At 45.9% G+C, this 22,241-nt stretch overlaps 2 protein-coding genes across 3 annotated transcripts in view; one reads left to right on the forward strand and one right to left on the reverse strand.

Annotated features, from left to right (window-relative positions):
• The window catches only part of COL4A5 (collagen type IV alpha 5 chain), a 118,724-nt gene extending 99,463 nt beyond the window's left edge, over positions 1–19,261 (reverse strand). Inside the window, exon 1 of the mRNA XM_087940929.1 lies at positions 19,000–19,261. Within this exon, the coding sequence (XP_087797055.1) occupies positions 19,000–19,077 (78 nt within the window). The 5' untranslated portion in view covers positions 19,078–19,261. The remainder of the gene's footprint in view (positions 1–18,999) is intronic.
• Positions 19,262–21,513: 2,252 nt separating this feature from the next.
• The window catches only part of COL4A6 (collagen type IV alpha 6 chain), a 182,497-nt gene continuing 181,769 nt past the window's right edge, over positions 21,514–22,241 (forward strand). The window contains exons 1-2 of one of the 2 annotated variants that reach the window (XM_087940926.1): positions 21,514–21,780; positions 21,919–21,970. In XM_087940926.1, the coding sequence (XP_087797052.1) occupies positions 21,770–21,780; positions 21,919–21,970 (63 nt within the window). In that variant the 5' untranslated portion in view covers positions 21,514–21,769. The remainder of the gene's footprint in view (positions 21,781–21,918; positions 21,971–22,241) is intronic. The other variant, XM_087940928.1, reaches the window with a different exon arrangement.

Genomic DNA, 22,241 nt, shown 5'->3' on the forward strand with positions numbered 1-22,241 from the left:
ACCAGAGGTGGCATTCAGCAGGTTCTGACCAGTGCTGGAGAACCGGTAGTGGAAATTTTGAGTAGTTCAGAGAACCGGCAAATATTACCTCTGACTGGCCCCGACAACCCCATCTATCCTCTGCCTCCCAAGTCCCAGCTGATTGGCTGGGTCTCCTTTGGTTGCCCTGCACAGGAGAACGGAGCTGGAAAGCAGGTTAGTGGGGTGGGGAGGGAATGGAGATTTTACAGTACTCTTCCCGAGATGCCCACCAACTACACCCATCAAACCAAGCCACACCCACCAAGCCACGCCCACAGAACTGGTAGTAATTTTTTTTTTGAATCCTATCACTGAACAGAACTGAAAAAAAGCTACTTATGACTGTTTTTCGCACTTGCGGCCATTGCAGCATCCACGTGATTGACATTCGGATGTTTTGCAACTGGCACATATTTATGAGGGTTGCACTGTCCCGGGGTCATGTGATTCCCCTTATGCCAAAGTCAATGAAGGAGCCAGGTTCTCTTAACAACCACGTTACAAAGTTAACAACTGCCATGATTCGCTTAACAACAGTGGCAAGAAAGGTCGTAGAGTGGGAAAAACTCACTGAACAACTGCCTCGCTTAGCAACAGAAATTTTGAGCTCAATTATGGCTGCAAATCGAGGACTTGTACTTGTTCCAATTATTATAGAGTATCTTATATGGGTCAGGTAGTCCTTGACTTTCAACCAGGGGTGGGATTCAATTTTTTTTTTAACAACTGGCTCTGTGGGTGTGGCTAGGTGGGCATGGCCATGTGACTGGGTGGGCGTGGCTTTTTTTGCACACACACACACACACTGCTTAAATACCTTAAGGAGTGACTGGAGGGGGGGAAACGCAGTCAGCAAGGACTAACTGGGCAGGCAGGGGAGAGGCCAACCAGGGGTACGATTTGCCGGTTCTCCGAACTGCACAGAATCCTAACAACCGGTTCTATAGAACTGGTCCAAACTGGTAGAATCCCATCCCTGCTTTCAACCATTTATTTTGTGACCATTCGAAGTTACAATAATACTGAAAAAGAATGATTTACGGCCAAGTTACAATAATACTGAAAAAGAATGACTTACAACGGTTGTTGCATGCTTAAGGTCATGGGATCAAATTCAGGTGCTTGGCAACTGGCATGTATTTACAATGGTTGCAGCACCCTCGGGTCACGTAATCGCCATTTGCATCCTTCTCAGCCAACCTCTGACAAGCCTAAAGGAATCTGGAGGGGAAGCCAGATTCATGTAACGTCCACGTGACTCACTTAAGGAAGCACTTCGCTTAACAACTATGGCAAAAAAGGTCATAAAACCAGGCACAATCCATTTAACAACCGCCCTGCTTAGCAACAGGAATTGTGGTCATAATCTAAAGACTACCTGCACAGAGCTTTCATCAAATAATAATACTACATTGTGCCTGATTGGAGAGCAGAATTCGGGGTTAAGGAGTCACAATCAGTGGTGGTATTCTACCGGTTCGGGCCTGGTTCTGCCGAGCCGGAAGCGGCGATGAGCAGCAGAGAACAAACCGGTTCTCTCCGGCGCTCTGTTGTTGGGTCCACCCGCCTGCCCGGACTCCAATACTCACCTTTAGCCTCTTCTTTTGAAGCACAGCTGCTTTTTGCAGCCCAACAGAGTGCCAAGCGGCAGCTGCTGAAGCAACAAGGAAAGTGCAGACTTGCGGGAGGTGAGTTGGAATGCCTCTGCGCAAAGTGCGCGTTTAGCACGTGCACCCATGGAAAGTGTGCGCCCATGCGCAAAGTGCGCCCACCAAGCCACACCCACTTCAAACTTTTTGAATCCCACCACCGGTGAAAATAATACTCCCAGTAACATTTCAAATGCCAATTTAGTGATGACTCCGGTGCATCTGCCTTTGCTTCCGTGCTTATGGAATTATGCACCCTGTTCTGTAACCATGGAGGAGCATCCTGGTTTACTGTTGCACATGTAGTCTAAATAAATAAATAAAGGCTAAATCCAGAATATTCTCCTTTTCTTTTATCACCAAGATGGAAAACTCTAACTTCGCTTTGACTGATTCAACTCTTGTCTTTACACATAAACCAGGAATCAAATGTAATCCAAAATACATTTACCAAGAAAGGCAGCTTGCTTGTTTAGCTTTGGAAGTGTCTTGCTGAACAGTTGTTTAGAATTTATTTTAAACCATGACATACAAACTGGCTTCATACCGATCACTAAGCCATAAACAGTGGCTTTCTTTCTTCTAGTTTAATATCGGTGCAAATCTGCATTTTACCAGCAAGTTATGGAGAGGGGGAGAAGGAAAAAATAATAATGCTAGTTTATTCTCTGTTTCAGTAAAATGATAAGAGAAACATTTGCTGGGACTCTTGCCCCATACTCATATTCCTAAGCTATGATTGTGTTAGAAAGCAGCCCACTGAGAAAAACCATGGCTTAGAGAACAGGTTTGACAGGATCCAAGAATCTACAAGCCTTGGATTGAAACTATATGGCAGAGGTACTCCGGACTACATCTCCCATTATTCCTTGCCGTTGACCAATCTGGTGCAGTTTAGAGACTTTGGTTCTATGATCTCATCTTCCCATAACTTTTGCAGCCCAAGCATCCTTCTAGCTGGCCATATCAAGAACTGATTTTCCACAACCAGAACTGTGTGAAAACACCAAGTTCTATTCTTCTCCCATGAGAAACAAAAAAGGAAATTAAGATAAAACAGGTTAGAAACTTATACTGACCTGAACACATATTTCAGCCCTAAATATGAGACATCCCATTTGCTTTTATGTATGTCTTGCCCTTTATATAAATGTTCTACAAATCCCACAGGAGATTAGTAATTGAAAAGAAAACAGCAGGCTCTGTCAACCGGTTGAGAATAATTACACACAAAGCAACTCAGTTTCTTCATTTCTGGCAATATTTTCTCCCCAAATGCTACTTCTTCCATTCTTCTCTTAAAACAAAACAGATGTCCAGGCACTTACTCTTAAAACAGGTCTTCTTACTGAATACTCAGCCTGCTGAATACAAAAACACACTGTAAAACCTTGCAAACGTTCTGCTTTATACTTGTGCTTGAACATTTTATTCCATAAACACACACATGGAAGAAAATACTACACGTGTACTGAAAATCACCCCGTAAAAAGTCCTCCAATCTACAATCACGGCATTCAAGGTTACAAGGAATAACAATCCTTCAGTAAGGCACTTGATGTGGTTGTGGGACTTGTGTGCTTTGAGGAAGATGAGAGCTATGCCAGAGGTTCAATCTCATCAGTGGAACCAGAAGAAGACTGGCTCTATTCAAGATCCAGTTGTAAAACCAAATAGATCAGGGCTGTCAAACTCCCAGAAAATGAGCCTAGATTAAACCAGGGTTTTAAAAGTTTTTCTGTTAAAAAGCACCTCTCAAAAGAGCTTTTTCAAGAGGCAACTGGAAGCTTCTTTGTTTTTCCCTAAAGGCATTTCACTTCTCATCCAAGAAGCTTCTTCAGTTCTGAAGCTTCTTAGATGAGAAGCAAAATGTCTTTAAGAAAAAAAAAAGTCCACTTGCTTCTTGAAAGAGTTGCCCCTTTGGGACAACCATGACCTCCTGGGTGACTGAGAATCTCCAGAGTCCATTTATTATTTTCTCACCAGTTGGTATACCAGGTAGAGGTGTTTCTTAAATTCTACTTGACATTCAGCAGCCTTCTTTCAATTCCTAGAATTCACCAGCCAGCCGGACTATTTCCACGTAGAAGAACGCTAGATTAGACAATTTGGTTTAAAGGTAAGCTATCCATCCCTGATTCCTGCCTGTCTTTAGAATAAAATACCTTTACTGTCATTACATCCCAAGAATACAATGAAATTTGAAAGCTGCTCCAGCACAGTGCCCCAAACACCACATCACAATCACATCTCCACCACCACCTTTAAAACAGATGGCATTTCTACCCAGTTACTTCTACGCATTTAAGTTAGTGCACACAAAGTTCTAAACACCCAAAGTTTTAAAATTTGGGGTGAATATACCCTATGGTGCTAGGTTTACCCTTGCTATGCTACCAGTTCCATTCACCCCTAATGAACACAGCTGTTCTTTTAAACCAGTGGTTCCCAAAGTGGGCAGTACCGCCCCCTGGGGGGCAGTGGGGTGCCTTAGGGGGCTCTGAGAGGCAAGGGGGCTGGCAGGGGGCACTAAGAGGCAGCAGGGGGGCGCTGGAGGTGAGCGGCAGGGCACAATTCAGGGGTGAGAAAAAATCCCACCTTCACCGCGTTTGAGGCAAGGCCCCGCAGGATCATCTCACTGACTTGCACGCTTGGGTGCAAGGAGCTCCACCCCAAACGCTTTGCTCTCCTTTTCAAACATCCCGCCACCACATTATAAGCAACATTTATTTCAAGTGGACAGTAAGGCAACTCAGTCCAAATGGTAGTGGTTTCCTGCTTTTAATACTTGTGCACCCAAAAGCTAGCATCTTTTTCAAATCTGTAAGGACATTTCCAGGAAACACTTCTATAGTTTCCAACTGGAAGTAGAAGTTTTGAGTTTACAACCTTCCAACTGGCAGCAATCTCAAGATACAAACAACAACAGCAGCTGATGGCATCACCCAATTAATGTTGGATAACTTTTAAAAAGCTAAGTCAGGTTAGATCTGGTTAATATTTGGATGGAAATCTCAGGGCTGTAAGCTAGACTGGGAAGCTGGAGAAAACATCTCAGTAGGTGACCAAGCAAATATTCCCTGGCACGAAAACATGGGTTGGCCTATAAATTTTCCAGTTGTGCGCTACTCCAGAGTCTTAAAAAAAAAGCTGAAATATTCACAGCATTTCATATTTTTTTCGAGAACACCCATGTACAGTGTTACATTCCAAGCCACTGTATTTGCAGGCGTGACTAAATAGCAAGTTAGTTTCATTACCAACATTGAAGTCAAATTAATTAAGGTTCACTTAAGATATAAACATTCTTGTGTTTAAACCAAAGATGTTTCATAATTGTATCAGTCCTTTATAACATTTGGCTGTCATTTTCTGCAGGGTTTTGTTTTTTTAAAGAAACCCAACATATCAACAACACAGCCTGATTAGTGTAATCTGTCATTTAATGACATAAAAAAACATACGGCACACAGCCCATTCTCTGACCCGTTGTGGTTAAGGACATATTCTCAAGATAGATAAATATACGTATTTACTTCTCAAGAATGACAACAGTGCATGGTGGTAAGTTTAATATTTAAAGCAATCAGTGTACTTAACCACACACAACTCAAAGGCCACAGGCTTTTCATTCATCAGTTCATTTATCCCGGGGAATTATTGTCAATCAAAACTGTTCACACATTTAACCCGCAGCAAGAAAATGGAAGGCACGTGTGTTGGTGAGTCAGCCTCAGCTAACACATCTACATTTATTTTTAAGAGCTACAAGGGCAGGTGAGTTGCTCCCTCCAGATGTTCGGGGCTGCAGCTCTCAGCCATGGTTTGTATAGCCAAAGATCATGAGTGATGGAAACAGCAGCCAAGCAATTGGAGGGTGCCCTCTGGCCAATTCTAATCACAGCTACATTCTAAATGAAGTTTAAAGAAACAAACATGAGATATAGGTAGTCCCCAACTTATTACAATTCATTTAGTGACCGTTCAAAGTCACAACAGCACCGAAAAAAGGGAGCTATGACCATTGCAGAATCCCAATGAACAGACGATCAAAATTCAGGTGCTTGATAACTGACTCGTATTCATGACCGTTGCAGGGTCCCAGGGTTATGCGATCCCCTTTTGTGACCTTCGGACAAGCAAAGTCAATGGGGAAGCCAGATTCACTTAACAACCAGGTTACTAACTTAACAACTGCAGAGATTCACTTAACAACTGTGGCAAGAAAGGTCATAAAATGGGGCAAAATTCACTTAACAAATGTCTCACTTAGCAACATTTTTGGGGGGGCTCAATTGTAGTTGTACGTCCAAGGACTACCTGTACAATTTCAGCAAGTGAAATACAAGTACAATATAAAAGCATATTTCATTTCTAAGAAACCAAAGAGATTACCGCCTTCCCACTTTACAAAGGAGAGTTCTCTGTTCGAAGAGCAATACAATCATTTCCCAATTTAAACTTAAAGTCTGGGTTTGGATAAAGGCAGCATGTGACGAATCTCTTCATGGTTCAGTACGCCCTGCGAATTTGACCACTGTGGTTTGTAATTATAGGCTGCGACTTAAGATTTATGTGACCCTAACCATTGTGGCTTATTCCACAAACCACAGCTTGGCAGGAAGTGTGAATAACAGCATCCACATTTCCTTAAAATGGGGACCATCTGCAAAGATCATGCAAGGTTCTATTCTTGGAATTCATCATCAATCATGAGAATAAAAAGTGATGGCACTAGGAGAAATGGCAGCTTTAATTAGAGATCAGCTTGGTTTCTATTTGGAAACCACTTCTGAACTTTGTGCTCCGAGTCAGAAAAAAAAAAATGAATTCTTGACTTTGGGTTTACAGATTAGACTAGAGGTAGTCCTTTATTTATGACCATAATTGGGCCCAAACTTTTTATTGTTAAGTGAGACTTTTTTAAAGTGAGTTTTGCCCCATTTTATGGCCTTTCTAGCCACAGTTGTTAAGTGAATCATTGCAGCGGTTAAATTAGTAAAATAGTTATTAAGTATATTAAGTATTAAGTGTTTCCAATTGGCTTTGCTTGCCAGAAGGTTGCAAAAGCTGTTCACGTGACACACCAAGACATTGCACCGTCATAAATAGGAACCAGTTGCCAAGGATCTAAATTTTGATCACGTTACCATAAGGATGCTGCAACAGTCATAAGTGTGAAAAAATGGTTATAAGTCACATTTTTCAATGCCTTTGTAACTATGAACGGTCACTAAACAAACTATTGTAAGTCACGTTTTTTTGACTCGGATGTGGTTAGTGGAAAAGACACAACTGATTAGGTTCCCAAATAGATAAATCTATAGTTATAAACTGCAATATCAGAATTCATAAGATGCTGATCTATAATCAAGTAAACCCTATTGAACTAAATTCCACTATGAGTTAGTGCAATGTGTGAACCCGTTAATGAAAGCAACAGCAAGACAAATAAAAGTGTGGAGAAGCTGTGAAGGATAAGGTGAGAAGTGCATACAGGTAGTCCTTGTTTAATGACCATAATTGGGACTGGCAACTTGATTGTTAAAGAAAAGTGGTGATAAGTGACTGCAACTATGCTTACGATGAGCAGACTTCAGCTTTTCTTTGCTTTACAAACCTGCAAAAGTCATAAATGCAAGGATTGTTTGTAAAGTTACTTTTTCATCACTGTCATAACTGCAAACAGTTGCTAAATAAGGAAATCACTAAATGAAGACTACCTGTAATACCCATCAACACAGCAAAGAGCCCAGTTGGCCAGTCACGCAGTACTCCAAGCAGTACCCCACAAACCAAGAATCTAAATTCAAGTGGTGCCCTAGGGAGCAACCAGCTTTTTAAACTGGTTTGATTTTTTTCCACCCCCAGTGAGATATTTACAGTCCCACAAGACATGGCAAGCTCACAATCCACTCACTTCCCTTCCTTTTGTTTTTAAAACCACCCCCTTGGCTGCCTGGCCTAATGCCAGCCTAGGTAGACCTCAGCACTATCACACCCTCGACCAAGGATGTGGAAGGGACCAGAAGGAACCCTGTTGCTGTTTATGGGCCAGAACCCAGCTCGACTCAGTGCCAAATCTGAAACCCACAAAGGACAAAGACGTTGAGATTAGCAAGCTTGACATGACCTATGCCTTTTTTTTCCCCTCTACCCCAAGTTGGCATGATTTTAGTTCAGTTGTTATCTTAAGTGCTTGGCTGAAAACACCACTCTGTTTTATGGCCAGAGAATAAGCTGGAAACTTTGCCTCAAGAGATCGGCCTCCTGCAATTTTTTTCCACATCAGTTACATCACCTCCCAGTTCAAGGGGGAATTTCTTTTTCTTTTGTATTTTTTTCTCATGTCCTGCTTGACCCAGGACAGAAAGTCCAGTTCGTCAACCCAAAGTACTCCTTTTGAATCACCAAGTGCCAAATTTTAGTCTTGGCTATGGATCTAAACTTTTAAAAATAATAAGTACACCAAGTTTCTACTTCCAGAGTCAACAATATTGTTAAAAATCTCTTCTTTTTTTCAGTTTCTGGATCATGAATTGTAACAATTTACAGTTACAGGATTCCGGTGAAAACCTGTAGTGACAGCTGTTGGAATGTCCCTTCTCTGTAAAATAAAAACACCTCAATTCAGGTTCTTGCCAAACATCAGGAGGAATTGACAGGCAGCTATTGGAATGTCTATTATCTACGAGATAAAAATACCTCAATCAAGGTTCTTGCCAAACATCACAAAGAATTGACAGTCTTGGTTTGCAGAAGATTTCCATCTTTAAGGATGGCCTGAGGCCACGGCTTTTCATCTTTGACCTTTGATCTTTTACAGAGAGACCACCTAAAAGAGCTCTTCCATGGAATTGCAGTATCACAGCAGCCTGGAAGAAGCTAAGATATCCTGGAACATTAGCAATTATTCTTTGGATTATGCCCAGAAATAATTTGTAGAAGAAAGATGTGGGTAGTCCTTGACTTGCAACCATTCAGTGACCATTCAAAGTTACAATGGCACTGAAAAAAAGTGAATTATGACCATTTTTCACTTATGACCATGGCAGCATCCCCCTGGTCACATGATCAAAATTCAGATGCTTGACAACTGATTCCTACTTATGACGGCTGCAGTGTCTTGACAAGGCCAATGGGAGAACCAGACTCACTTAACAACCGGGTTACCAACCTAGCAACTGCAGTGATTCACTTAACAATTGCGGCAAGAAAGGTCATAAAATGGGGCGAAACTCACTTAGCAACTGTCTCACTTAGCAGCATAAATTTTGGCCTCAATTGTGGTTGCAACTCGAGGACTGCTTCTATTTGTCTATGATAGTCGAAACTCAGGAGGAGTTTGGTAGAACTTTTCAGACCAAGATTTTTTTTTTCTATTAAAAGATGCATTTGAAGAAAGCTTGTTAGTAAAGATGAAACCCTTGCTGGACAGTTATAATTTGGTCTTGCAAGCCAACCAGAGGTGGTATTCAGCTGGTTCTGACCAGTTCTGGAGAAATGGTAGCAGCAATTATGAGTAGTTCGGAGAACCGGCAAATGCCACCTCTGACTGGCCCTGCCAACCCCATCTATTCTCTGCCTCCCATTGAGTCCCAGCTGATCGGCTGGGTCTTCTTTGGTTGTCCTGCACAGGAGAACAGAGCTGGAAAGCAGGTTAGTGGGGTGGGTGAGGAAATGGGATTTTGCAATATCCTTCCCCTGCCATGCCCACCAAGCCATGCCCACAGAACCGGTGGTAATTTTTTTTTAATCCCACCACTGAAACCAATATATTTCCTATAGAGCCACCTCCACACCCCTGTATTCCAATGCAGCTCAGGTTCCAAAGCCTGTTCAAATAGTTTTCCATGAAATTATAGTAGAGATATTTGTGAGCTCACAAAGGAGACTGATGTGCGTTTGGCACCATTTATCTGCGCTTGCTTTTCTCACACTTGAATTCAACTCCAAGAGGAAGTGATCTCTGACAGCTGGGCACATAAAAAAAAACTTTGAAATTAAATGTGAAAGTAACTGCAATTAATAAAGGTCTGTTCAACCAAGCTGGGTTCCCACATTTTACTAGACCAACATTTGTTAAATCTTGGTTTGTTGGATAAACCAGAGTTTGTGGGATTTATGTAACATACTAAGTCATAAATCATTGATACTGAAAAGGCTGGGTCCACATAACCTATTAAAAGAAAACCAAGCAAACCCTCAAAATGACTTATGATAGGGTTTCCAACCTTGGCAACTTCAAGATGCATGGACTTCAACTCCCAGAATTCTCCAGCTAGCATAATTGTCTGGGGAATTCTGGGAGTTGAAATCCACATGCCTTAAAGTTGTCAAGATTGAGAAATCCTGATTTAGGGCAATTGATGAAGGCCTCGACTCTCCATTATGTATGTACAATAGCCAGAAAGTCAAGAGGAGAATTAAGGACAGTGTATTGTTCCAAATCTCCTGTTGTGAAGGAAGATGAACGATTCTAATCAATTTCTACTTGTAAAGTGTTTAGAAAACAAAAGTAGCTTTTGTCAAATGAGTTACAAACTGTTTTAGACAACTATGATAGAATGTAACCAAGTGCAAAAGCTTTAAATAACAGCACATTTAAACCAGTGTTCTTTTAAACTTGGCAACTTTTACCAAAAGATTTCAGTTCCCAGAATGCTGGGTGGGAGATTCTGGGAGTTGTAGTCCAAATCTTAAAATTGCCAACTTTGAAAAACCACTGAATTAAAGTATCCAACACAAGTTATTGGCAATCTTTGTTTAAAGCAGCAATGAAAACGATCTTAATTCTGTCCCTGGAGTTTAGATTTTGTTCAAGAACCAAAGTTCTGCGTTCTAAAAGAGGATTAGTTTTTAAAAGAGAGGAAGACACGCTGATAAAAGACAGCACAGGAGTCTTCAAAGCCCATTTAAAGTGACAGACCAAAAAGAAAAATCAATGAAACACATTAATAGCAACCCTTGACTTATAGGGCATGTTAAAATCCCAGAAATGCTAAGTTGTGAAATGCCAGGAAAAGATGAATATTTTTAAGATAGTGCTGAAAAAACAGCATAGAGAAGATCAGGCAAAATGTTTTGGGAACAACACCCTCCAAAATGGTGCAACTACTGAGAAGACTATTCTTTGTAGAAAAATGTTTCATTAGCTGGAAGCATCCAGGGAAAGATCTAATCTTAAAAGTTTGGTCAACTACAGGTAGTCCCCAACTTACAACAGTTCATTTAGTAACCATTACAGTGGCACTGCAAAAAGTGACTTATGACTGTTTGTCACACCTGTGACCATTGCAGCATCCCCATAGTCATCTGATCAAAATTCAAACTCTTGGGAACTGACTCATATTTATGGCGATTGTAGTGTCCTGGGGGTTATGTGATCACCCTCCCTTGAATTAAGCATACTTGTATTTTTTTTCCCCCAGTTCTGATATTTTGGGCAAGGTTTCTGTTTTCTAAGGAAGGGGACTGGGAATTTCAGAAGGAACTGGGTTGGTAGGCGACAGACGTACTGAATAATAGAGCTCGTGTGGAAGGGTCAACATTGTTGGTCAAATGGAGAAGCCTTGTCACCCACGCCTGACCTAGAGAGGGAGGTTCTCACACCAGATACACACAAGACTGCTCTTTTTCAAGCAAAGCATTTGGCATTTCTGATTGAAAAGAGCATCTTGTTAAAGAAATGCAAGTCATTTCTCAGGGAGGATAAAACGCGATCCATAATGCTTTACAGGATGTTTTCCAAGCTTGACCACACTAAGGTGTGTGGACTTCAACTCCCAGAATTCCCCAGCCAGCTATGTTTGAAGTCCACACAAGGAAGGGTTGCTAAGGCGGAGAGAAGGTTCATCCTCTTTCGAGAAACACAAAGTTTAGATGCCTCTCTGATCACCAGCACTGAAAATCGTGCCAGACTCTAAAGTTGTAGATTTAGGAAGCCAAGAGACCTGTGTTGCTTTGGGGCCAGACCATCTCACACTGTGTGAAGTCAATGCATGAAACCACCATGTTGTTTGCGGTTTAGCACCTTGAGTGAATCCAGCCAAGTGTTACTTATTCAGCAAATAAATGAACAAAATTTGACCTAGTTTTATGGGCAAAGCCAGTCATTGTGAAAATAGGGGAACCAACCAAGATCGAGTTTAGCTCGAGGTGTTGAGAATTATTTTAAATTGACTATCTAATTCAGGCGTGTCAAATTCTATTTCACTGAGGGCTGCATCAGGATTGTGTTTGATCTCAGAGGGACGGGGTGGGCATGGCCTGCTCGACATCGTGTGGCGGGGGACACCTGTGGTGGCCAAGTGCTAAGGCAGGTGTTCCCTGAGACCCTCCCTCCCTCATTATAATCTTCCTTCTTACTTCCCTCCCTCCTCTCTTCATTCACCTTTCTTCTTCCTCCCCCTCTTCCCTTATTTTTCTTCCCTTTTTTCCCATCTTCTCTTCTTTTTCTTTGTGTTTCCTCTTTCCTTTTCTCCTTTCCTGTCCCTTCTTGCATGCTCAAATGCAAGAGGGGAAACATTTCTTCTTTTGTTTTGTTTTTAGGTTATTTAGCTAGCCCTTTGCCAGCAAAAATGGAGCTGGGGGGGGGCATGTGCGCCCCCCCCAGCACCGTTTTTGCCCACAATGGCCTCCTGCAGCCCTACTGGGGGGGGGGGTGTCCTTCACTGTTTCCAGGGCAGCCCTGCAAGACAGATCTAAGCACCCACCCTCTGCTGGGCCTTGACTTTGACACCCTGATCTAATTCAAGGGAATTTTATGTTTTCTTTAGGAGAGATCTTTTCCTAAAAATAACTTAGTACGAAAAACAAAAATTCTCATTCCAATTTTATCTAGAAGTCTAGGTAAATTTCCAGCTCCCATTTGACCTAAACTCTGAAGTCTTGTTTCTACATATTTCCCCCAAAGATTCCTTTCCAATTTTCCTTTCTCTGGCAGCTGGGATTCAGTTTGCAACATCCCAGACTGAACCTTCTTGCTTGTGATATGCCAGCAGGCACCTTTCCACTTTATATTTTTCTTGCCTTTGCAGATGTCTGTGGCCTGTCTTTTACCATGGCGGGAAAGCTCTGATGGGTGCCTGCAAATCTACACTCGAGGCAAAAGCAGGACACAAACACTCGAAATAAATATTGTGCTTTATTTTCCATGGGGATATAATCCCACTCTGTTGTCATTCCAGAGGATCATAATCTCCTAGCCTTGAGACTTGGAAGCTACTGCTGGATGTTAGATGTTGGTGGAATCTATCAAGCTCATCATTTTCTTGTTCTTTTTGTTTCCCAGTTCTAATCTGGCTTTCTTGTTTTTTATTACGTAGGTAGTCCTCGACTTACAACAGTTCATTTAGTGACTGCTTGAAGTTACAACAGCACGGAAAAAAACTGATTTATGACCGTTATATTCACATTTACGACTGTTGCAGCATCCCCGTGGTCATGTGATCACCAATAAGATGCTTGGCACCTGACTCATATTTATGACCATTGCAGTGTCCCATGGTCATGTGATCCTCCTTTCTGACAAGCCAAGTCATTGGGGAAGCCAGATTCACTAAACAACCATGTTACTAACTTTAACAACGGCAGTGATTCACTTAACAACAGTGGCAAGAAAGGTTGTTAAAATGGGATAAAACTCACTTAACAATATTTCATCTAACAACAGAAACTTTGGGCTCAATTGTAAGTCGAGGATTACCTGAATTGTTTTTCTTCTGTTATATTTCTTCTGTTATATTTCTTTTTCTTCTGTTCTAGTCAGGCTTTCTTGCTTCTTATTATATTGTTTTTCTACTGTGGTGCATCATGAGCCACCCAGAATTATTTGGAGCTGAGATGCATCACATTTGAATCAAACAAATTAAATCAACCTTCCCTCCCTCCCACTTCGATAGTGCTGCTGATGACAACACTCTCTGATTTGCAACAAAATATTATCATGGATAGTATGAAGAGCCTGTGGTGCAGTGGTTAGAGTGCAGTACTGCAAGCTACTTCAACTGCAGTTTGGCAGATCAAATCCATCCTTCCATCCTTCCGAGATGGGTAAAATGAGGACCCAGATTGTTGGGGGCAAGAGGCTGACTGTAAACCACTTAGAGAGGGCAGTAAAGCACTATAAAGTGGTATATAAGTCTATTGCTGTTGCTATTGCTAACAGCTATTGCTGTTGCTCTTCCTTCCTTCCTTCCTTCCTTCCTTCCTTCCTTCCTTCCTTCCTTCCTTCCTTCCTTCCTTCCCCCCTCCTTCCCTTCCTCCCTTCCTCCCTCCTTCCCTTCCTCCCTAGGGCCTTGTAGGTCATCTAGTCCAACCCTCTGCTCAAGCAGGAGACCATATACCATTTCTGACAAGTGGCTGTCCAGTCTCTCCTTGAAAGCCTCCAGTGATGGAGCTCCCACAACTTCCAAAGGCAAGTCATTCCACCGGTTAATTGTTCCCAGAATCAGGAAGTTTCTCCTGAGTTCTGGGTTGAACCTGTCCTTGACAGTGGGACCAGAGGTGGCATTCAGCAGGTTTTGACCAGTTCTGGAGAACCGGTAGCGGAAATTTTGAGTAGTTCAGAGAACTGGCCAATCCCACCTCTGACTGGCCCCACCAACTCCGTCTATTCTCTGCCTCCCATTGAGTCCCAGCTGATTTGGCTGAGTCTCCTTTTGTTGCCCTGCACGGGAGAACGGAGCTGGTTAATCAGGTTAGCGGGGTGGGGAGGGAAGGGGGATTTTGCAGTATCCTTCCCTTGCCACGCCCACCAAGCCACGCCCACTAAGCCATGCCCCACAGAACTGGTAGTAAAAATGTTTGAATCTCACCGCTGAACGTAATCTACCTTGCCACCTTACGAACTACCAGGAACCAAAACCAGGGGCCCTTTGCATGCGCACAGTTTTGGAATCCAATTCCTACTCAGATTATGATAGCCTGAAGGGGAATGTGAGTCATAACCTACAGCAGAAGTATTCAACTTTTGCGGGCAGAAGCAACACCTGGCCTTTGAACAGCACACCCTGAGTAGCTTTCCATAAACCCAAGGGGGCACCAATGGGGTGGAATCATCTACCCCATCCATGGAACCTAAATTTAAGTAGACTCAAATATTACCCAATCAATATTTCAGCTCTTTTGTTGCGCGTGCAACTATAGGCAATCCTCAATGGATGACAATTGAGGCCAAAATTTCTGTGGTTAAGGGAGAAATTGGTTGAGTTTTGCCCTCTTTTACCGCTTTTCTTGCCACATTTGTTCAATCACTGCGGTTGTTAAATGAGTAACACAGTTGTTAAGTGAATCTGGCTTCCCCATTGGCTTTGCTTGTCAGAATGTCACAAAAGGGGATCACAAGACCCCCGGGACACTGCAACCGGCATAAATGTGAGTCAGTTGTTAAGCATCCAAATATAAATCACGTGACCATGGGGATGCTGCTACGATCATAAGTGTGAAAAAATGGTCCTAAGTCAGTCACTTTTTTCAGTGCCGTAATTTCGAACGGTCTCTAAATAAGTTGAGGACTACCTGTAATTTTTTTTTCTCTTGGTTGCATTCAGCAGTGGGAGTCAGAAACAACCTAAGAAAGGTGCCTTGAGGATAAAGCCAAGCCTTGCATGAGAAAAGCAGCCTGGGAAATACAGTTTCTTCCCTATAGAACAGGGGTCTCCAACCTTGGCAATTTTAGGCCTGGTGGACTTCAACTCCCAGAATTCCCCAACCAAGCTTTGCTGGCTGGGGAATTCTGGGAGTTGAAGTCTGCCAGACTTAAAAGTAGCCAAGGTTGGAGACCCCTGTTAGAGAGCAAATGAAAGGGCAAAATTGACCACTTTGATTAAAGAAAAGAACACAAGTGCTTTTGTTTTCACGTGGAAACCGTTTCTGAACTTCGTGCTTGATGTGGAAACGAATGAAACTCTCTTTGGGTTTTACAGATTAGACTGATACTCGCATCATCACGTGACTTATCATGACTTCCCCCCCCTTTCGCTAAACTGGGTGTCGGCATGGCCAGCACATGACACATCCAGCCTATGGGGCAGGAGTTTGACAATGCCTCCCCCAACCTTTTTGGCACCAGGGACCGGTTTCTTGGAGAGAGGTTTCTCTGCGGACCGGAGGGGGGGGCGTGGATTCAGGTGCTGCCTGCATCCCGCAGATGGGGCTTTCCTTGTTTGCACAAACCAGGCTCTGGCTTGCTACGGCCTGGTGCCAGTTCATAGACCAGGGTTTGGGGACTCCTGTTATAAACCACCAACACTGCTGTAGAAGTATTCCAAATCAAGGGATCTAGTTTATGCTCAGCTCTGTCCCTCAATCTTATGGACAAACGAACAACTTTTCCTTTCAGAGCTGCCATCCTTCACTCATTCCTATGCTTCACTCAAGAGGCCAGTGTGCCATGTATTACGGGGGAGGGGAGCTTGGGGGGTGGGGTGGACTTAGAGGGGGAATGTGCAAGACATGGGAAACCAAAAGCGATAGTCGGGCTGTTCTCAAGGACACCTCAAGGCCTTGATCCTCCTGAGAATGGAATGCAGCACCTCTTTATCTACCAACCAAAACATGGACCGTTAGCAAAACATCTTCTCTAAATGTGACTGGACAATGGGAAGACAACGAGGGGGAAGGGGGAAGTTTAACCTAGTGCTTTTCGCACTCAAACTTCAGTTCTGACTTCACATTACTATAACCGCTTGGCTTTCAGTAAATGTAACCTTTTTGCCTCAAATGAACTCGTGTGGTTCTTTCCTAAGGGGCCAAGTTTGCACCAGGTTTCACATTTCCACTCAAGTTTGTTCATAATTCCAAATATTGGTGACCAGACCCGTATGACTCATCCCTGCTGTCTTAACAGTGTGCTGGGATACCCAATGCAGGTGTTACAAACAAACACAGAAAAACAGAAGAAAAAGAACTCGGGCTTTATGAACAACGCAAGTGGGGTACAGAGCCCTCTCCTCTTTTCTAACACTAGGAATTTACACTTTATTATGCGCTCAAATTATGCAAAGTAGAGAGTTATACAAAGAATTAATTAATTTGGTCCCCACCCATACCCCAACCCAAACCCTGGGAATTTTAGTCCGGAGCAGATGCCAAACTGAATGGAATGCTTTGCCAGCAACTCCACGTTACTTTTATTACAGAATCAGAGGCCTGCTCAATTTAACGAGGTTGATGTCTGAATTAACATGCACAAAGTCAATTACTGCACCAGATGGAAACTCCTTGCAGGGAATGGAGCATTATGGAATAAGATACTTTGGTTATCCTTCAGCAAAGGAATTTCCATAAAATCCCAGAAAACATTAAAGAAATTATGTTTGAAGAGAATTAAAATTAGTTGGTTTTGATCTGTCTTCACAGGAGCTCAGTTTTGGGGTGAGGTTCCGTCTATCTGTCCACAACAAACAAATATACATTATTTTGATAACGTGTAAGACACGGGACAAAGTTATTTACCCTAAATGACAGGGCTTCCGTTTGGAATAGGGAAGTGGGGGGAAGCAAAACTTGTTAAGGAGTAACTGAGTATTTTTAAAGCATTTCAGTCTGTGGTCCCAAACTAAGAGAAAAAAAAAACGCATCATAAACTAGCCCATAAAATGAGATGAGTAACTTCCCATTTATGTCATTAGATAATTAGGGGAAAAGTGCAAGACAAACAGACAAAAACTCTGGCTGAGTTTTCATTCCTGAAATAAATAACAAACAAGAGTTCACTACGGATATTGGACCAAAAGTGATTTCAAACATGCACTGCTGCATTCTAGCCCACCATTCTGCTTTCCATAATGACCGTGGCAATTAAATGCTACCTTAAAAGGAGAGAGAGCATTAGTTAATAATACCTATTATTTCAAGAGGCCTGTTAATAAATTACAACTAGACATAAGGAGAAAACAACTATTTTGACAAATTTCTGTGCATGGGAGAAGAGGAACACAATTAAGAGGGCAAGAGGGCAGATTAAACAGCTGGCGAAGTACACATTTTGTAGCTTCCAATAATGTGTGCACACATTATTTTATAACCCCTCCAAGCGATCACAGCACTAACGTCCACTGGTGTTAGTTTCATCAGTGGGTCATAAACAGAAGACAGAAGACCCACTAATCTGCAAGGACCCAGTACAATTTTAACTCCACCTTCCACCTCTCAAGAAATTTGACTTTTATCAACTATCAGAAAGTGGAAAAGGAGGATACAGCCAATTTAAGGTCCATATTAGAGAGAGGGGGACAGAAAAGTGCCGTGTTTTGTTTTAGCGCCCGCCACTTCTTCCCTCAAACGAACTTTTCCAGTTTGCACTTTTCCTCCAGCAGCAGTTTGGATGGGGAGGAAGCTACACTTGTGTGGGACTCCTACAGTCCCGCTGCCCACCCCCGCTCCTATAGACGCACATAGCAAAGTCCTACATACAGCCTGTGGGAAAGGAAAGGGGGCATCTTGAGATGCAGGGCTGAACCTTGCCATAGTGTTCCCCCCCTCTCTCTTTTTAAGACCAGCATCTCCATCTTAGGGGGGAGGGGGATCTTAGCTTAAGGCACCCTTGCAAACTGTGGGGAAAGGAAAGGGAAAGAGGTTGAGATTGCATCCTCCCCAGCTGGAGTTGGATCGGCAAGGCAGGGCCGCCACCTCCCCACCCGGCACGCCTTCACTTTCCCTTACTAGAGAAAGCCCCTTGGAGAGAGTCAGTTTTGCACCGAAGGGAGTGAAGACCCAACCGCCCCAGCCTTTGTTTGAGGGGGAGAAGGCGAGAGGGAGAAGGCGAGGAGGAGGCTGCCTTGATGCGGCCACCTGAAGGAGCCAGTTATTGGGGGGGTGGGGTGTCGGGGGTTGCACCCCATCTCTCTCCGGCGGCTCCTGCCCTTCTCGCCTCCCCGGCGACCTCCAAGGCGCTCGGCTCCCCTCTCTGCGCGTTACACCCAAGTGGGAGCCACGGATGCCCCTTCCTCACGAGCGCTCCTGCCGCCGCCTTCTCTCCCACCCCCCCCTCCAACACCCTCCGCGCCGGCTTTTTCGCTCCCTTGGACCCCTCAGGGGCGCGACGCAGGCTCCGACCCGTTCCCGCGGCCCCCCTCCCCCTTTCCCAGCCTTCCTTGCACCCGCTCGCCCCGGAGCCTATTTTTAAAAGCAACTTTGCCCAACTTTTCCGGGGTCTGCAAGCCCGTCACTTGGCAGCCTCCCTCCTCCCCCACCACCGGCGGCGGCGAAAGCCGAGGCTTCTTCCCTCTCGTCCCCCTCAGCGCGGCCCGGGTCAGCCCCCCTCCCCCGTCCCCACCGCCCCGGTCTCCCCTCCGGGGGCATCCGAAGGGAGTCGAGCACCCACCGCAGCCTGGGCGTCCCAAGCGCCGAGTCCCAGGGCGAGCAGCAAGAGGAGGCGACGGGCGCCCGGGCTCAGCTTCATCCTCCACCTCCTCCAGGAGCCCCGCAGCCTCGCCGGAGCCGAGCCAGCCTTCGCCCACCTCCCCCAAAAAAAGGGAAGGGGAAAAAAAAAAAAGTCAAAGCTGAGGAGGATGAAGTGGGCAAGGACTCTCTGGGCAGGGCTGGGCCAGGCGAAGCGGCTCTAGGCGCCCGCCTCCTCCTCCTCCTCCTCCGCGCCCGCCTCCGCCCCCGCCTTTCCCGGCTGGGTGCGCGGTCGCGGCCCGACCTCCCTCTCTCCGCGCCCCCCCCTCTCTCTCTGGGGACTACTTTGCCTGCCTCTCGCCGCCCGGCCTCGGCCCGGATCCATGCGCCTGCCGGCCGGCTTGTCCTCCTCACCGCTGGCGGATGGGGTTTGTAGTCCCGCGGCTGGACTTCAGGGGCGTATAAGCCGTTTCTTGGGCCGCCGAGCTCCGAAATCCGGCTCGATTTAAAATTTAAAAAAAGGAAGGAAGGGGGAGAAAACTTTTCTCCTGCCCCCCCCCCCGCCCGCCCTTTGTTTCTTCGTTGCGCGAAGCCGGGGTTTAGCCCAGGGCTAAGCTGCCATGCCCGCAGGGCTCGTGCGTTGAATTGGGGTTTAAGAGCAGAGGTCTCCAACCTTGGCAGCTTTAAAGCCTGGAGGACTTCAACTCCCAGAATGCCCCAGTTGCTGGGGAATTCTGGGAGTTGAAGTCGGTCAGGCTCAGAGCGGCCAAGGTTGGAGACCTCTTGGTTTAGAGCAGAGGTCTCCATCCTCCAGGCTTAAAGTTGCCAGGGTTGGAGACCCCTGGTTTAGAGGGTTTTGAGCGCAGTTTGCGGGGCTCGGGAGGCCTTCTGGCCTTCCTTACTTCCTTTTTGGCAGAGGAGGGGAATAGTCAATTCTGCACCAGGAGAACTTGGGAGGAATAAAAGTTGCTTTTCTGCGCAAAGTTCTCCTCTGAGGAGAAACGGATCATATTCCCAGGCGTCCGTGCTTAAGGAACCCGTGCAAGATTCTCGCTTTATTTTACACGGACCTCTTCAGCTGGGTTCCCACAAGCCTCTCGTTTGTGGAGGAGCGTTTCGTTAGGGTTCTTTAAGGACAGAATGACACCCCATCTTCAGTAGCCCATTCCCCCCTCAATTTCAGACGCGACCAAGAACGGGGCAAGTCTAGAAAGTTTTCCCAGAGGGAACTTTTTAAAATTATTTAATAAATTTTTATTAAGGTTGTAGTTTTAAAACTAAAGCATAGTTACAATTTTTTTGCAGTACGTTGTGGCATCGGCGTTCCCATATTCATTGACATACAAAGATACTTATATAGATACATAACAATCTACATGTTACATTATCTTTTGTTCCTGTTATCTAACCAAACATACCATTTCTCCCAGACCGTATAGTATTCTTTTTCTTCCTTCTGCAATTCCATGGTGAGTTGATTCATTTCTGCACAATCCATAATTTTTATTAACATATTCTCTGTGGGACTACTCTCTGGTTCCCCCGTTTTGAGCATAGACCTTATTCTAGCTGCTGTCAGTAGGTGTATTCTTATGGATTCAATGTCTTTCTTGTAATCACCTCTAATTCTCCCTCATAGGAACATTTCAGACTTTAAGTTCCATTTTTTTTTTCCAGAGGGAAATTTTAAGGGGTTTTGCAGCCTCCCAATGTGGGGACCCAGCGCCCTAGAGCGGGGTGGGGGCGGGGGGCGATGAGAGTGCACCCCAACCGCTGCTGTCTCTCCGTCGCTCCGTTTCTGGCGCGTCTCGCTCGCTCCCACCACTTTAAATATATCTCCCGTCATCTGAGAAAACCGGACAGACCCGCCAAAGCGCCAGTTGAATGAAACCAAACTTTCTGGCCCTTGGAGAAGCCCCGAAGACGGGCCCGAGTTTGAAGGCTGACCCCTCTCCCCCCCCCCCTCCCCCGAAGAGGCCGGCGGGAGGGGTCGTGCCCTGCGGCTGAGAAGACACCCCCTCTCCCAATAATGTTGGCATTCCCACCAGATCCTCGCCCGTCCTTCCCCCCCAACCACCTGTTCCCGGCCAACTGAAGTTCGCAAGAGGTGCTGCTCTCCGAGGTGGAGAGGCCAAACGTTCGCCAGGGCCCAGGTGGGACAGCCGGCTCTCTTGACTGAGGGAGGGGGGCTTCCTCGTCTCTGAGGTGCTGCAGGGATTCCAGGCGCCCCCCCCACACACCCCCGGGCCTGGACAAAGCGGCGGGAAGACGAGCCTGAAGGAAAGGGGTGCTAAGGCGCCCCCCACCCCCGCCCGCTCAGCCGGTTGCCCTGCCCAAGGCTTGCGGGCACAAGCACGTGTGGACGGACCAAGCCGGAAACGGGCACGCGGGGGTGGGGAGGGGGGGAAAGCGGGGGAGGCGAGGCCGAGGCGGCACTGCGGCTGCTTGGAGGGCGGCGGCTCCGCCCTCGTCCCCCGTTTCCACCCCCCCACCCCGCGCCGCCTCTCCGCCGTGCGGCTTCGGCGCGGAGTGGTCGCCGGGCTCCTGCGGGGCTCTCTCTCTCTCTCTCTCTCTCTCTCCCTCTGCTGCTTCGGGAGGGCGGAGACCGCTCTTCACGTGTCCTGCCCGCGCGTCCACACGACCGGACCGCCCCCGCCTCCCCGGGGCGTGGGGTCCGGCCGCGGAAGGGGCTCCAGAGAGCCGCGTTCTCCCCGCGGGCTCCAGCCGCCGCCCCGCCGCTCGGCAGAGCCAGCATGTTCGCCGGGTGAGTGCCCAAGTCCAGAGGGAAGCGGGGGGTGTTGGGGGGGGCGGCCGGCAGAGTATCGGAGGGTCGCGTCTGCCGTGGGAAAGCGTGACATTTTGACCCCGCTCCCTTTTTTTATTTGTTATTTTTGGTTTGCAGCGCGCCCCTCTTGCTGGTTGCCCTGAGCCTGGCAGCGCGTCCCGTCTGTGGGGTAAGTTCTCCCGAATTACGGGCTGCTCGGGGAGTCTCCTCCAAGCCCCCTCCCCACTTCGGCCCTTGGAGGGCGGGAGGAATCCCTGGGCTCCTCCGGAGGAAGTGGGGCGAGGTGGGTGGCAAGGAAGCCAGGAAAGCTGGCGACCTCCTTGCCACTTGGAAGAAGGTACCAAGTGGAGATCCTGGGGAAAGTGGCTGGCAGGAGTGGGGGAGGGGGTGGGCGGGCAAGGGCCCAATCCTGCTGCCTGGGGCTGGCTGGACAGTCGCAG

This window comes from Pseudonaja textilis, chromosome 12 (genome assembly GCF_049901715.1).
Source record: "Pseudonaja textilis isolate UNSWEBS1 chromosome 12, rPseTex1.2, whole genome shotgun sequence".
Classification (NCBI taxonomy): Eukaryota; Metazoa; Chordata; class Lepidosauria; order Squamata; family Elapidae; genus Pseudonaja; species Pseudonaja textilis.